Source organism: Ceratotherium simum, chromosome 4 (genome assembly GCF_057802395.1).
Source record: "Ceratotherium simum simum isolate JZ-2026a chromosome 4, ASM5780239v1, whole genome shotgun sequence".
NCBI lineage: Eukaryota > Metazoa > Chordata > Mammalia > Perissodactyla > Rhinocerotidae > Ceratotherium > Ceratotherium simum.
In genome coordinates, this window is record NC_141903.1 from 80,362,195 (window position 1) to 80,380,220 (window position 18,026).

Sequence of the window (18,026 nt, forward strand, 5' to 3'; positions counted from 1 at the left end):
TAGACTGCCATTTCTAACTCAGAGTATGCTGCACTTTAATATATTTGTGCCCCAATAAAGCAAAACAATGACCAAAACAATAATAATAATTCTGCAAAATACTGTTTGTATTTCTGTTGAAACTCCAAATTAATGTTAAGTACACCAATGAGTGGCCATTAATTAGCCAAAAGATAAAATTTATGTAAAGTTAAGCTGTTACATTTGAGGCAGCCTAAGGCAGAATTTAACTTGATACATTTTGTGAAAGGAGGGCTAACTACAAAACCAACTGATAAGGTGATGATTGATCTGATGACAAGCATTCTTAATCTTTACCTCAGACCATTATATAGGTAGAAATGTATAAGGGGATCTGGGTTATATGTAAGCCTTTCAAATATAAATTAGATTTTAAAAAATATTTCAGCCTAATATTGAAATTAAATTGCAGCTATATTTCAAAATGTTTAACTAGTGCTCTGGAGAAAAGAGAGAACAATTTTAGGTCTATCAAAAATAAATCTAAATATTTCACTTTGGCTTACATGTTTCTAGAAAGCTCTGTACTATTGCTCTCTTCAATTATGTCATTACTTTGATGGCTACTTCAGTGAATCTGAACTCTGTCAGTGTTTAGAAAACATCTTTATAGGGGCCGGCCCCGTGGCCTAGTGGTTAAGTTCAGCATACTCCACTTCGGCAGCCCGGATTCGGTTCTCAGGCAGGAACCTATACCACTTGTCAGCGGCCACGCTGTGGTGGTGACCCACATACAAAATAGAGGAAGACTGGCAACAGATGTTAGCTCACGGCAAATCTTCCTCAGCAAAAAAAAAAAAAAAGAAAAAAAGAAAACATCTTTATAGTAAAGCAAATTAAGACCAAATCAGGGGCTGGCCTTGTGGCTTAGCGATTAGGTGCGCGCACTCCGCTGCTGGTGGCCCGGGTTCGGATCCAGGGCATGCACCCATGCGCCGCTTGTCAGGCCATGCTGTGGCGGCGTCCCATATAAACTAGAGGAAGATGGGCACGGATGTTAGCTCACAGCCAATATTCCTCAGCAAAAAGAGGAGGATTGGCATGGATGTTAGCTCAGGGCTGATCTTCCTCACAAAAAAAAAAAAAAAAAGACCAAATCAATTACTGTAGCTTTTAGAAATAGAAGAGAGTAACCAGAGATCCCATGGGCCACCAAAGTAACAGAGACCGGAAATACCAGTCATATTTTTGGACTTTAAGTGGTATATGGAAACAGAGAATATGGAAAGAATATATATAAATACAATAAGAAAATGTTCTATTTATACAGCTAAGAGAGGCATGCAAAACACACTGAAATGTCAGCAAGGTATGTAACATTTTTATTTAGAAATAAGGAACATGGTAAAATAGCTGGAAGACATACAGAAGTTTACATTTCTTCTTAACTTGATTTCTAACATTTTTAAAAAATGTCTAAGTTACTGACATGTTTGGAGCTGTACTTTTTGCATCTGAAAATTAGGGCTACATACCCACAAAAAGTTTTATGCGTGTTATATGTTAATAATGAGTATTTAATTGAGATATTTTGCAAAGATTTGAAACATGACATTCAATTGTGAACCATAAAACATAATGGTTCATTCATCAAGTTTGTTCTAAAGTCTAAAATATTTTCATAATTTATGAGTCAGGAGCCCAACCCAGGACCTAGTTTTAAGAGCATCTGCCTCATATCCAGGGTTGGCAAATTATCTTCTATTTCCAACAAACTCACTTTCTTTGACCTCTTAACCACCTTCAGGTTCCTTCCGTACAGTACAGGCAGAAGGCACATTGCCTTATTTCTACAAAATACTACTAAACACCCCAGAAACATTATGGTTCAAAGAAATCAAAATATTTTTAAAAGCAAATTTTTAAAAACATTGTTTCCACACAACGTAACTTAAAATTTAATAAAAGTTTTAAGAAGGGCATTTCACATGGATCAATGGCTAATGCTGAAAGTAGAGATTTTATCTAAACTTAGAGAAAAATAGAAATTCCTAAAATTTTTTCCCTTTTGATGACTGAACTTCTATTTTTAGACATGGAGTTCAACCAGTGAAGAAGAATAATGCTTGTTAGCAAAACTAACTGGCTTACCTTTCGAGTGTACTGAGAATATCTATAACCTTTCTGCAGAGAGGATTTTAAATGAACATTCTCAGTTGGACTCAACATCATAGAGTATTTAAAGGTCAATTTAAAATGAAGTTTTCATTCCTAATAACCCTTCACTGCGTTTTTCTGCATTTCTTTCAAAAAAATTTTTACACATGAAAGTTCTCATTCCTTAAAATAAAAAAATGATTAGATTTCAGACATCCTTTTTATCAATTTATGTTAAATGCAACAGTTTTCTATTCTAGTTAAAAAGAAAACATGGCTAAATAAAGATTATAAAGGTTTATAGTAGTTAAAGAAACAATTAACTTACCTCTGCTTGTTCTGGAGTTTCTCCAGCAAAGTAAAAGATGTAATGTTCTTCACTAAAGTGCTGAACTACTATCTGAAAACAGTTTGGCCTTCAAAATATAAACAAAGAAGTTATTAGGAAGCTTAACAAAAAGTATTTAAACACTAATACCAACTTTTAAAAAAAATCACAATACATAATCACATAATTTATATAAAATTAACATAATTCTTAGAGAAATAATTCTCCATTATACCAGTTCATTACTAAAAAGAAAATGTTAGCTGCATATATTTTAGAAAACTTTTGTGTGCACTACTGAAATTTTATCAATCTTTCAAAGTTCAAAATTTTTTTAAAGTACTGTGTAAATTAATTTTAAATGACATTGGAAATAGAAAAGTTACAAAGAAACTGAAGCAGAAATGCTAGAACCGCACACAGCTAACTAAACACTTTTTAAAGCAAATAAAATGTTACTAAACTCAATGCTTCAGGATGATGTATAATATACATTTATATGACTGGAAAAATCTAGACATGTTCTTAGACCAAAAATGTTCTTAGTAGTTATCTCTCAGTAGATTGTGGGTGATTTTAATTTTCTTCTTTATAATTTGTATATCTTCAAATTTTTTACAACTGACCATTTTTCCTCATCCGTTAAAATGGAAACATCATCTACTCATACATATGCTTATTCTGAGGATTAATGACCTAACAGTAGTATACAGTAGGTATTAGTTCTTGCCCTCCTATAGTATACACTGTACTATAATTCATTTGACACTTAAGTACAATATTGGATAGTAGTTTACTTTTTTTTTGAAGATTTGCTGGTGCTGTCTTTCCAAATAGACTTGAAAATACTTATAAAATGTTTAGTAAGGGCCTTCATGTTTTTGAAACTCAATAAATATTATTTCTCTTTCTTGCTTTAACCAAAGATTATATCTTATACTTCAGTGTTAGAAGGCCATAGCAAAATACCCAGAGTATAAGCTTAACATTTATTAAAGATAAAAAAACATCTTTTCATGCTTTGAAAATGCCATAACATAATGGAAAAGGTAAGTTGAAAACTGATTCTGAAAGTGACTTGTATCAGACTAATCCTCCTGGCTCGATAAAATATAAACGAAACAAAACAAAAAACAACTGTTTGAAGTCACTGGAGAACAACGAAAGCAGCTAAGACTTGAGGGGCCAAGATCACAGTGAGGTGAGCCCGACATTCTCCACAGCTTTTCCTCTCAAGGCTTTTGCCAATTCCTAAACTGTGTAGGGCAAGAAGCTGAGAAGAGGGGCCGGCCCCGTGGCTTGGTGGTTAAGTGCGCGCGCTCCGCTGCTGGCGGCCCGGGTTCGGATCCCGGGCGTGCACCGACGCGCTGCTTCTCCGGCCATGCTGAGGCCGCGTCCCACATACAGCAACTAGAAGGATGTGCAGCTGTGACACACAACTATCTACTGGGGCTTTGGGGGGAAAAATAAATAAATAAAATCTTTAAAAAAAAAAAAAAAGAAGCTGAGAAGCTAAAGCAGAAAGAAGCAGCTAAGAGGCTACAAAGATAACCAGCACGTTCAGCAGTTTCACTGCGCTGAGAAAGACCAATGAGTTCAGGGCCTTTAAAAGAGAAAGCTTTCAGCTGAGACCCCTGAAGGGCTATGCCTTCAAAATAAGGGCAAACCGGAAATAGAATAGCCTTCACCAACACCTCCACCTGATCCCAGAGGAGATCAAGATGAACTACCCCTACTCTAACTTATCTGGCAGAAGAAAATCCTTTCTAGAGGCAATAACATTATCCACAGCTTCTACAGTTTTTCATACACAGTGTCCACCATTCAGTAAACATAAGTAAACATTACAGGAATCAAGATCAAATGACTGAAAAGCCAAAAGAAAACAACAGACAAAGGAGAAGGACCTACATATTATAATTTAGATATTGAGTTCAGATACAACTTTCAAATAACTGTAATTAAAATGTTTAAGAAAACAGATAACAAAATAGAGAATTCTGCTAGAAAACGATCTGGAAAAGCAGAATCAAATGGAAATTCTAAATCAAAAGATGTAATAAATAAAATTAAGACCTCAACAAGTGCATTTAACTGAAGAAGAGTAGATTAGTGAACTGAAGGACAAATCAGAAGAAAATATCCAGCCTGAGGCACAGAGAGGAAAAAATTATGAAAAATATAGAAAAATATAATAGACACATGGGACATGGTAAAAGGTATATAACATGTAACATGAATCCCAGAAGATGAAAGAGAATGTGGCAGAACTGTTTAAAGACATATCAACTAAGAATTTTTCAAAACTGACAAAAGACATCAGGTCTTAGATTGAAGAAACTCTACAAACATTAGGATAAATAAAAAAAAAAAAAATTGGGGGGGGGCCAGCCCAGTGGCATAGTGGTCAAGTTCAAGCACCCCACTTCAGCAGCCCAAGGTTTCCGCGTTTGGATCCCAGGCGTGGATTTACGCACCACTCATCAAGCCATGCTGTGGCGGCATCCCACGTACAAAATAGAGGAAGATGGGCACAGCTGATAGCCCAGGGCTAATCTTCCTCAGCAAAAAGAGGAAGACTGGCAATGGATATTAGCTCAATGGCCAATCTTCCTCACCAAAAAAAAAAAAAAAAAATTCACAGTAGGCACATTTTGGTTTAACTGCTGAAAATCTAAGATAAGGAAAAATCTCAAAACATCCAGAGAAAGATGAAACACAGTACACCTTCAAGAGAAAAAAAAAGATACATTATCTCTAAAAGAGAAGCAATTAGAATGACAAAGAAAATGTTGGAAGGCAGAAAACAATCTTTAAAATGCTGAAAGAAAAAACTGCCAACCTAAAATTTAATATCCAGCAAAAACATCCTTCCTAAATGAAGATAAAACAATAAATCCTGCCACAGTGAAAGATTCAGCCTATGAAAAGATAAAGGTGTAAAACTTCCCACATAAATGTTCACTACAATAACAACTGTATCACTGAAATGTCTTTCAACTTGTGCTTCTCAAATGGTTAGTATTTAAAGTAAAGCAGTATTAAAAGCCAGAAGTTTAATGTAAAGAAATAGAGTGTTTAGAGACCTCTCAATAATACTGAAAATAATCTGGAAAAATTATACAGCTGTGCGACTGAAGCAGTGTGGGAAAACAGCCAAACGAGCAGTGCTGTCCAGCATTCCTTCCCCCTAGGCTGAGCATGCACACCCGTCACCCCCACTGCAGAGGCTGCAGTTCACTTCCACATTAGACCTCATCTGAACGCTCAGTCAGTCAGGGTATTGGGTTCTAGGCTTACACAGAGCAAGAAATGTTCAATGCCTGCCACAGATCTGATAATACAACAAAGAAGATAACAGCGTTCATCCAAATTTCCCCTTTTGTGCTACGATATTAGCATTCTATGACACATAATTTGCTATCAACCTATTTTTTTACTATTCCTATTATCTGGTAAAGGTGTCTTTTCACTTCCTTGAAATATACTTTGCTGATGCTGTTTTCCATGGCATTCAGTCTTTCTCAGTACTTCTCAACTATTTCACAGTAAGGCACACAAAAATATAGTTGACAGTAAATGGGCATACTTTGGAAAAAACTCAGTTTTTTAAAATAAAAAGATTTGTGCTTAGTTCCCATGGATATAACTTTTTCATATCAGGTTTAGACTTAGTATTATTAAATACAGCTCATGACCAAGACTTTTTAGAATATCTTCAAATTCTTGAAAGTCACCTTCAACAAGAAACTCTACATAAGAAGCTATGACCTTGTAGTAAATGGTAAATGTGTATTTACTGCTTTTTCACTACCTGACAGAAACTCCTTTCTTGATATTAACCAGAATAGGTCAGTCTCTTTAAATTGTATTTCAAAGATCTAATCTCTCTTGAACTCTAGCAGTTCTTTTCTTTAATTGGCCAGTGTAATGTCCACCTTTCTTGACAGTGAAAAATATTTTCAATCCACTTGCACCTGTTCACATACAGTATGTCAAAATAATGGTAGAAGCTTCTCCCCAAACTTACACAGCTGTTTTATTACTCTTAATAGTTCTTTAAGATTCATATACTTCAATTATAATAAGTATTACTAGTGAATCATTTTTAATCTCACTTTTCCAAAGTTGAATTTCTGCTTTGAATCCATAAACTGTCAGAACACATTAATATCTTTTTGTGTTGTACTTGTAATTTTGAGGAAGTTCACCCATTCTTCAATGAATCTGCAAAGTGAGAATCATTCACCAAAAATTTTTTGCCTGTAGATCATAAATTTTAATAAAACTCTTCTTTTGGACAGCTTACAGACTTCAGTATCAAACAGCACAGTAGCACTCTGATCCCATTTCCTCCCGTTAAACTGGAAACACACGCAGCTGAGACAGCTTAGATTTTATTAGGATCTCCACTTTATATTATTTAATGTAGAATTCAGGTCTACAGACAAACCATCTAAAACTATTTGAAGGTGGTATCTCTTCTATTTCTTTTGCTTTTTGGCCTCAAACATAGAGTGGGCTATTTCCATGCAAACTAGTAAAACAAGCAATTCTGCAACTCTGAAGCATTTTGGCTTTAGCTTTAGCTGTGAACTGCATGATCTAACAAGCTTCTCAAGTGTAATCTGATACAGTAGGAACAGATCTATGAGAGGAGGGGTTGGGGCATAGAGGGGAAAGAGAAAAGAAGCTGTTTTATTTGGAGCTTTCCATTCTTTAGTGCTATGGTGCTAGCACAATGTGCTTGGCACCACTGATTTATTCAATAACTTTTATGCAAAGAAAATAGTTTGGCTGAGGAAGAGAAGATTTACTGGATTTAGCTATCTAAATTCAATACATTTCTTATTAAGTGGCCTACTTAATGGGTTGAATTTTTTAAATTAAGGCTACTGTTTTTATCTTGTGAATTTAATGACGTTCTAGCTTTAATCGCCAAATTGCCCTTTCTGGTGGGAAAATAAATATCTGTACATTAAAGCTGATCATAAAGAAGTAACAATGAAAGAAATACCTAAGTTAATTATATTTTCTCAAGAACTCCCTTATATATTATACAATAATGAAAACAATTTTAACTTCTGTGTTAATTTAAAAAAGTGTAGGGCCAGCCCCATGGGCTAGTGGTTAAGTTCAGCGCACTCTGCTTCAGCAGCCCAGCTTCAGTTCCTGGGTGCAGACCTACAAGACTAGTCAGCAGCCATGCTGTGGTGGTGACCCACATACAAAACAGAGGAAGACTGGCAACAGATGTTAGCTCAGGATGAATCTTTCTCAAGCAAAAAGAGGAAGACTGGCAACAGATGTTAGCTCAGGGCGAATCATCCTCAGCAAAAACAATAACAAAAGTAAAAAACAAAATGAAACTAAATTTTACACATGAACCCAAAAAATAACTGCATTGATAATCAACAAAACACTGTGAATAAAGTAATAATCCAGAGTAACTGGGTGATTTAAGAAGAAAGTCAGGCGCCCCCTATGGTCACTGCAGCATTATTCACAATAGCCAAGACGTGGAAGCAACCCAAGTGCCCATCAACTGATGACTGGATAAAGAAGATGTGGTATATATATACAGTGGAATACTACCCAGCCATAAAAAAAGACAAAATTTAGTCCCATTTGCAACAACATGCATGGACCTTGAGGGTATGATGTCAAGTGAAATAAGCCAGACTGAGACAGACAAATACTGCATGATTTCACTCATATGTGGAATATAACAAATTCATAGATAAAGAGAACAGATTGGTGGTTACCAGAGGGGAAGGGGGGTGGGGGGTGAGTGAAAGGAGTAAAGGGACACTTATGTGCAGTGACGGACAATAATTAGATAACTTGGATGACCACAATGAAGTCTACTCAGAAAATGACAATAACGTACACCTGAATTTTCACAATGTTATATACCATTATTATCTCAATAAAATAATACAGTGCAGTAGATTGGATGCATAGGTTAGTCTAAAGGAAGACAAAAATTATCCTACAAAGTAAACCTGACATTTTCAGATGATTTTAGGGCTCTCAAAATTAGTTTGCTATGCTTTGAAACAATCTGAACATACCCACTGTTTTATTATTAAAACAATTCCAAAAAGAAATAGGAAATCGATTTCTTACCTGCCAAAGAGACTATCATGAACAACATAGACAGAACATACACTAAGATCTATTAATCCTTTTGGTTTTGTAGCTCGTTTTTCACTTTCAAAATAAATAAGTTGGGCATCACTGCCCTCTAAGATAAAATATAAATTTTTCCACCGTTTTCCTTTGCCTGTTAAAAAAAAATCGTTTTCCCTTAGCCAAATAATGAACTGTGAAGTCATATATATTAAAATTATAAAAATTATCATCGCTGAAAGTAAAAGTTAAATATTTCAATTTTTATTTCAAAGCTTAAATAACACACCAATCCTTACAAAATGAGAAAATGTCTGACTTATCTGTAGAAACATGACTTTTGTTATATTGCTTGTTTTAGTGAATCACAGAGTAAATGATAAGGGTACCTTAACTCTATCTTTGGAGATTTCATTATGACAAAATCTTTAAAATTCTTGCTTAGGAGTAGTTCTTTCCCAGTCATAAGAAAAAAACTCTTCCACTAACCACGTGCCCCTCCAACCCCTTAACATTTCTTAATGTCAAATTGAGGCAAATCTATAAAATAGAAACATCAATACCATGAATGTGCCAGGTGCCATAAGAAGTTTCTTAAAAAAAAAAAAAAAAGTATAAGGTTGAGAGGAGACAAAGAATCAACTCCCTTGCACTGGAACTGACCTCAGGATTTTAAGACTTACTTGGAAATATATAAGCTTGTCTCCTAAAACTTTGCTTGGAAATGTGGACTTAATATACCTAGACTCTAGTAGATTTTGAAGGATGCTTAGGTAAAAGCTCTAAACAAGGGTCAATTACTAGTAATTCGTGTCAAAACAACTTATTAAATACATCTCTCTCTTAGTGATAAGTTTTATGCCCAATATTTACAATGCTTCTATTAATCTTTAATAGTAAAATACTGAAATTGATCTTGAGTCTTAAAAGGTTACTTACCCTTTTTTAGAAGATAACCTTTTTTAACAATATTTTTATAAAAGGCGTCTTTTGTTTTACGACGAATTGTATTATAGATTTCTTTACCATCCACTGTATCATTGAGCACTTGTTCTTGATCCTGAATTTTTAAAAATATTAAAATTATTTCATGAATTCTTGATGGAAATGAAGTAAAATCTACTAAACTACCAATTAAGAATCAGATTGTCTGTCTAAACATTAAAAAAATGTTTTTAATACTAAAATCTAAAACAATGTAACATATATTAAGAGATCTTTTGCTTTCCAAAGAAATTCTCAGAAAGGTTCCCTTACCATTTCTCAAGAACATGGACAACTAATAAGCTATTTTCAAAAATACAGTCAGTTTTGTTGTGTTTTACAGCAAATAACACTGTTTTGAAAACATGAATTTTTCCCAACATGACTGATAAATGAAGAACCAATTTAAGCATAAAGCAAATTCATGTTTGCTTGTGCACAATTAGTCTGCGAGAAACACTAGGTGAATGCAGGACACTGCACCTAGCTGAAGTGAGATGCATGGGAATATACAACACACGCCTCGAATACCTAACAGCTCCTTCAGTCCACCGCGTGTTACGGGCCGTACCCATCCATCCACCTCTGGTGTTACAACGCTGACTGATTTCAGATAATCCTCCTTCTACCACTTCACAATATTCACAACCCTTCTGATGGCCTCTTGCACAGGTAAACTTCAAATCTTTTTCAAGGTCAAGTGCCATATTTATTGCAGTATTGAAATATTTCAGAACCATTTAGCATGTATAGAAACTACGCTACATCTTGATTAGGTTCTTGTCTTTCTGTGTCACTGATGAAGTTTTTAGCATTGCACCTCTAACCCCACTTTTCCCAAACCCTTTTTAATGCATGATTTTACATAACATCATGACTTTTAGGAATGCATGTGTCTTAACTGCTAAATCCCCCAAATAACAAAAAGAATTATGAGGTCAGGAAGAATATAAAGAGAAGAGCACCTTTATAATGATCTTTCCAAAATAAATCAATCTTCAATATTACCATCAGGGTCCACTGGACTCAATTTTAGTTTTTCAGTTTCTTTTTTGAGCAGTTCTTATTATTTGCAAGGATTAATATTTTATGACCTTGTTTCCTTAGAGATTTCATGGGTCCATCTGATCCTTTTCTAAATCTAAGATATGTTATGAGATCTTCGTGAATGTTATTTTTCCTATATCCTGAAACATTCTGCTGTTTCATCATCCTAGGAACCATTTCATCATTACTCAACAATTATTGCCAAGTATGCTAACGCACAGGTGTTGGCAAACCATGACACATGTGCCAAATCCAGCCCACCGCCTGTTCTTGGACATAAAGTTTTACTGGAACACAGCCACACTCATTCCTTTACCTACTGTCTGTGGTTGCTTTCACACTACAAAGGCAGGGTGTAGTAGTTGAGACAGACTGAATGGCCCACAAAACCTAAAATCTTTATTATCTGGCCCTTTAGAGAAAAGCTTGCTAATCCTTGGCCTAGAGGATGATGCAGCAGTGAAATAAAGCATCTCTACTGCATCACCCTTTGGCTTTTTTACGGTGTTGCCAAATATTGTGGCGTCTTTCAAAAAAGTATGAAAGACCATCTTTGTTGTCTTTTTATTAGCCTTCATTGAACACAGCTGAAAATTCAGAGTCCTGAATTTTGCTCATAATAGCAAAGAGAAAAACTGACAAAAGAAGATGTTTGACAATTATTAAAAGAATCAGATGAATGCAAAGAAACAGCAGCACTCGAGGATCTATTGTGATGATAAAATTGATTTTGCTAAGCAAAATCTCAGACTGTAATTCTTCAGAGATAATATCCCTGATAAATTTTCTCAAACTCAAGAATTAGTGAGTGAGGGCCGGCCCCGTGGCTTAGCGGTTAAGTGCGTGCACTCCGCTGCTGGCGGCCCGGGTTCGGATCCCGGGCGAGCACCGACGCACCTCTTCTCCGGCCATGCTGAGGCTGCGTCCCACATGCAGCAACTAGAAGGATGTGCAGCTATGACACACAACTATCTACTGGGGCTTTGAGGGGAAAAATAAATAAATAAATAAGTAAATCTTTAAAAAAAAAAAAAAGAATTAGTGAATGAAATATTTCTAGAGGAAAAAAAGGAAATATGGTGTTCTCATCTAGTTAGTAATTCAGAAGGAAGAACATCATCATGCAATATTTTGTGACAAGAATCTTGATTATCCTGTTTTGCTAAAAGGAACCAGGGTTCTTTAAATATTTATGTTTGTGCACCAAGATTCACTTAATGATTTGTAAGTAGACAAAAGGTACTTTGTATCCAAAGGTTACTGAAAGGAAACATATAATGTAGAAATTTAAAAATTCACCATAGTGATCATTCTAATTAATGTTTATAAATCTAAATGTGTTTCACACTTATGGAGCAAAGAAGACTATACTCTCCAACAAAATTATGAGCCATCAAAGTTTTTAAATGTATTGCAGTTGATGATGCAAGTATAAGAACAACAAGAAAGAATCATAAACTAGAACCTAGTAGAGATATATTTAAAACCTGGAATCAGTATTGCATTTTGACCACGAAAATGTGAGAAGAAGAATGAGAGTAATTAGAAGCAAGAACTTAATAGAGATGTATCTGAAATGTGGAATTAGGATTTACAAAATGGATATGTTCCAGGTCCACACAAGCCAGTGGATGAACAGTTAGTTGCCTTTAAAGGACACTGCCCACTTCAGGTATGTAAGCCTTTATAACCAAGGAAATATGGAACAAAAATTTGGGTTTGCTTCATTTAAATTCTTATTAAATTTTCCAATACAGTTGTTTTTGGACTATTTCTTTATTCCCACTTCTACAATTAGTTTGTAAAATGACTTAAAAATATAAAAACTTAAAAAGGACACAGGGACCCAGATGACAGTGATGACTACCTTCCTGATCATATAGATTTGTACTTATCAGTCTGTATTTCAATAGTGATAATATTTAGTATTAGCAGTAAAATGAGGCATATTTGTAGTTTGTTATTTAAAACATTATACTACACTAATATCCGGACTTAAATATCTGATTTCAAGATAATCTATACGGGTCTTTTCTAAATTATATTAAGGTAGGGGCTGATATACTGATCTACAACTCCTAAAGGATTCCAATATATTAGAAGACACTATGAGCAAGGACACACTTCACTTTCCAAGTTCTAGAACATCACTGGATGATAGGAGGGAAAGCTTGTTGACCCATTTTCTACACAGTTCTGGAGAAGGAAGTTTTATATACTTCTCCTCCAGGGAAGTTGATAATCTGATTGGTGAGAGTCTGATAGCCACTGAAGCAAGCTTTTGCAGAAAAGTTAGGTACACAGGCTCCTGAAGCCAGACTTCAGCTGCAAATCCTGCCTTTGTCACTTAACGGCTAGGAAAACTCCATTTAATACATTAATTCAATAAATGTTTGTTGAGTGCAAGGCACTGTTCTAGTTCTTGAGATACATAAGTGAACAAATTAAAGATCCTTATCCTCAAGGAACTTATATTCTAATGAGAGAAAGAATAATAAACATAATAAATAAGTCAACTGTATTGTACATTAACAGATGGTAAGTACTTTACAGGTAAGGCAAATAGCAGTATTAAAAATAAAGTGTACAGGGAAGTCTCATTGTGAAACTAATTTCCGAGCAAAACTTGAAAGAAGTAAGCGAGGCAGGCAAGCGGCTATGTGAGGGAAAATCATTTTGGGCAGAGTGAAAGCTAGAGCAAAGATCCTGATGCAGGAAAGAGCCTGCCATATTTTTAAAAACAGCAGAGAAGCCAGTATGAGTGGAGACAAGTGAGAGAAGGATGGCAGAAAGAGATGAGTTTAGAGGACCAGTGTGATGCCCCTCTAGGGTCCTGTATGCCATTGTGAGGACTTGGGCTTTTACTCTGAAGGAAATGGAGAACATCTGCAAGTACTAAACAGAGGAGTGAAATGCTCTGACTCACATTTTAAATGGATGCCTCTGACTGTTATGCGGTGTTAAGGGGACAGAGGTAGAAACAGGGAGATGAAGTCAGATTCTGGTGGTGGTCATATTCTAGATCTATCTTGAAGGCAGAGTCAGCATGATGTTCCAGACACATTGGATATAGAGTATAGGAGAGAAAGAGAAGAGTCAAGGCTGAGTTGACTTCATGCCTTGAGTAATTTACTTAACCTCTCTGGTCTCAGTTCCCCTATCTGTAAAATGGGCATAATCACAAATTGATCAAGTTACTGAAAAAATTAATTAATTAATGCATACAAGAAGCAGTGCCTAAAACACAGTGCTCAAAAAATGTTAGCTATTTTTATTGTGGGGTGCATTATCCCAAAGGGTCCTTCTTTTCTTCTAATATTTGTCTTGAGTGTTAGTTCCACAAAGTAAGCCGATCTAGCTAGGACTCTGCTCTTTCTGTTCCAGCATCTATCTTACCCCAAGTCGAGGTATGCACGGTCACCTCAGGAAGAGTGAGCTGATTCTGCTAGCTAATCAGTTTTTTCCATTAATATAAGGATATTACCAGCCTTTGTGTTCTCTACCAGGTAGAATCCTGCTGGGCGGGATAGGTAAGTGTTATGATTCCCAAACTTCTATGGTAACCTACTTTTACTCCAGGCCCAAAAGAACAGACTTCACACAGAATTTAATGGTTTTTATGTAGTAATCAAATTGCTTTGTAATCAGCATTAGTTATTTCTGAAGTATTCAATGCATTATAGGCACTTCTGCAAATGACAACAATCTGAGGTTTCTTCAGTTATGACACAGTAACAGGAGTGGGCCACACTGTATATTTGAAGTAATTCTTAAAACAACCTTATAACTTAAGTACAAAAGTTTACTAGATGTCACATGCTACTTACTTATTTTTCAAACAATAAAAAATTAAATTAGAAAATTCTAAGCACAAATTCAAGATGGGAAAAATGTCTGGCTTAAATTGTAGACAAATAAAATAAAATTTGTGGACTTATGAAACAAATTAACACCATTATTAACTCAAACAGCCAGTGTGAATTAGAATTCAGGATATAGAAATGGCACTGAGTGGCAGAATCTGTCACCTGGGGTTAAAGGCACTTCTGACCCCTAATAAAAAGACCCTGAGCAGTGGTTTCTAGAAAGCACATACTACACTATGTGGTTAGAAAAAAAAGGGGGTTAGTTTTATATATGCAGTAATTAGAAGAGTGAACAGCCAAGGGCTGCCAGAACTGCCAACAAAAATGGTACATCAATGCTGACTACGTTATTAGGAAGGTGTCAGGGAGGAAGTAAAACTTGAAATGGATCTTAAATCAACAGTATTTAGATAGGCAGAGAGGAAGAGACTGACATGGAGATAGCAACAAGCACAATGGGATTAAGACACATTAGTGATAATACAGAAAGGGTGAAGTGGGTGCTTCCTGCTAGAGAGCAGTCAGTCATTCAACTAATACTGACTGAATACCTAATGCCAGGTACTACTCTAGGCAGTGGGACTACAACACAAAACTCCTGCTCTCATGGACCTCACATTCTACCCGAAAAGCATGACGAAATGAAGCAACATACATTAAAATGTGACAAGATGATGATTCTTGAATTTATATTAAGTATCAGAATAATGATCCCCCCACCCCCACAGCTGTAATGAGTATGTAGTAGGTACAACCATCTGTAACTAATTTGTTAGGAGGAGGTAAAATCGAGAAGCTAGAGACCCTACAAATGGCTGTGCAAGTTTCTTTGGGTACCCGAAACCCCTCAGTCTTTCTTTATGTCCCTGGAATATCACTACCTCCATCTTCACCTAGGAAAATTCTTAATCATTCTTTTGAAGTATCTTTTTCTAACCCCTGCTACACTTCACAAAGTATGATGAGCAAGAAACAGAGGCTATTCAATCGCCCTATGCATTAAGCAACTAAATTCAACAGGCCTTCTTATTCAAGACCCATCTTTCTTCCTATGTTCTAGATTTTGGTCATTCTTGCCTTCTCTAGGACTTTGTACATCAGGTACTGCCACTACCCCATCCCTCTGTCTACCCACCAGTCACTCTCCTCTTTCCTATTGCTTTCCCCAGAGTACAAAGACATGCTCAAAACTCTCTCACCATTAAACTACAGGCAAAGAAAAAGTTTAAACCCCTCTCGGCCCAACATCTTCTTCTAGCTACCATTTTTTATTTATTTCCTTTACTTACCAAGCTCACCTAGATAAGCCTGGCTGTGATTTATCCTTGCTGTCTCCACTTTTGCCTTAAACAAACTCACTCCTCAACCCAGTACAACTTGGCTTCTGCCCCCACCACTGCTTGTATTCTTAAGATGCCACCAAGGACTTCCTAATTATCTAGAGCCAACATAAATAAAAAATAAGAGATTCTCTTACAATTCATTTTCTCAAAGAATCTGAATAATCTGCAGTTTTAAATTTTACCCAATTTTAAATGCATGAATATGTACGTAAACATACTATCAAAAATGCATTTTAAAAAGCTAATTATTGCTGAAGGAAAAACAACACTGACCTGCATTGGTACAGGTTCCTTAAGATAATACCCTTCAACAATTTGTTCTTTTCGATAGTGATCTATGATGTCCCCAATGCTGTTAAAATAAAAATTACCAACATTGACATAATGTATCTCATAAAAAATGCAAATCTTGAAAATACACATAAACTCTGTTAGCAAGGATTATCTATTTACAAGTTTTTTCCAAAGCATATAATCCAAATACATTAATAGACTATATGATCATAAGAGTCACATTATTTTAGAAAAACAAGAAGTTTCCAATATTGGTTTACAGGTCAGAATACCTGAGTCAGAGATTCCAATTTTCCATACACATAGTCAAAGAGTCACTGTAAGTGAGGAAAGGATTAAAAGTTTACTTATTTTTACAAGAGTATTTCTGCGAGATTGAGAAAGAAAAATTTACAGAGAAATGGCATTTATTTATTAGCAAGTAGTGAGTTCAGGTAAACTTATGTTTATCATCAAAACATTGACATATTCTGATTTTATAATAATCAGATGGAGTTAGGTCATAAAACATAAAAATAGCAGGTGAAAGCAGAAGCAAATTAAAAAAAAAAAACAGACCAGGAGCTAATCTTACATGCAGGATTATTGCTATAGCAGGAAAGGCTTATTGATGATTTTGATAAAAAGTGCTATAAAATATTCTTAATATTTGGGAAATAATGTAAATAAAACAAAAAAAACCCTGAAAATAAAATGACTATATAATGTATTTTAACGCAAGTTTTTGCATGACATAATGAGTTTTTTAACCTAAAAGTGTTTCTCTATAATCAGTAGCCATTTTATTGTCCAGAATATTTAAATCCTAGAATTTTAAACTTTCCCTTAAATCACTGATTGGGTATTTTAGGGACAGCTAGGAAACACTTCTCAATACAGATCTTATTTAACCTAACCACTTGATTTTTTCATGTTCTTGCTATTGATGTAATAATTGGAATACATATAGAGAGAGATCATTGAATACAGATGCCACTTGTTTTTTCCCACAGTTCTTCCTACTGACAGAATATTTGAAATACACATATATATAGCTCTCTCGAAATATAAAATATCTTTGCTATCCTACAAAGTTAGTTTAAACCAAATATAAATAATGTTAAAAAGCAAAATAAAGACTTGAAAAGACTAATAAAAAAGCGAGTATGAATGAATATGAACTAAATACCAGAGGCAGCATTTAACACAAGGGGGAGGGGTGGTTGAGACAAGTAGAAAGGTATTATCATAAAAAGGACAAGGAAGGTTGTAAGTTTTTAAAGGAAAAATTTAATACCACATATAAATCCAAAAATCTAAAAAGAAAAATGAAAATCAGAAAAGAATATATTTGAAGATAGCTAGATCCACCACAGAGACGACTACGTGTTTCAAAGTAAAAAGCATCAAATCTATGAAAAACAGTAAATATGAAAGGTTTCTGGCTCAGTAACTGTAAAATGCAATCGATCCTGTGTAGCAGCTCAATATAATTCTGGTCCATGAGCTAAAAGAATAGGATACCATAGTGGAGTGCAGTTCAGATTGCCCAAGAGAAAATTTACAAGTATGTGGCAACCAATCAGCTGGACTTTCAAGTTTTTAAAAAAATTACCCTTTAATTTATAGTCTACCCAGATGCACCTAAAGAAACAGTCAAGGAAGATACAACAAACCAAAATTTCCTAGACATTCCATAAAAGTTCTAGCCATGAAATCAGATAGATTTACATCTCAGAAAACTATAATATGGGGCTGGCATAGTGGTTAAGATCGCGCACTCCTCTGCCACAGCCCGGGGTTCGCAGGTTCGGATCCCAGACGCGCACCGACACACTGCTTGTCAAGCCATGCTGCGGCGGCGTCCCACATAAAGTAGAGGAAGATGGGCACAGATGTTAGCCCAGAGCCAATCTTCCTCAGCAAAAAAGAGGA

The 18,026-nt window shown here is 35.4% G+C and overlaps 1 protein-coding gene across 1 annotated transcript in view; it reads right to left on the reverse strand.

The window, feature by feature from the left end:
* The window catches only part of RASA1 (RAS p21 protein activator 1), a 97,804-nt gene that overhangs the window by 19,716 nt on the left and 60,062 nt on the right, over positions 1 to 18,026 (reverse strand). Inside the window, exons 9-12 of the mRNA XM_004420386.3 lie at positions 16,092 to 16,170; positions 9,518 to 9,638; positions 8,576 to 8,732; positions 2,447 to 2,534 (exon numbers count right to left, since the gene is read on the reverse strand). Coding sequence (XP_004420443.1) covers positions 2,447 to 2,534; positions 8,576 to 8,732; positions 9,518 to 9,638; positions 16,092 to 16,170 — 445 coding nt within the window. The remainder of the gene's footprint in view (positions 1 to 2,446; positions 2,535 to 8,575; positions 8,733 to 9,517; positions 9,639 to 16,091; positions 16,171 to 18,026) is intronic.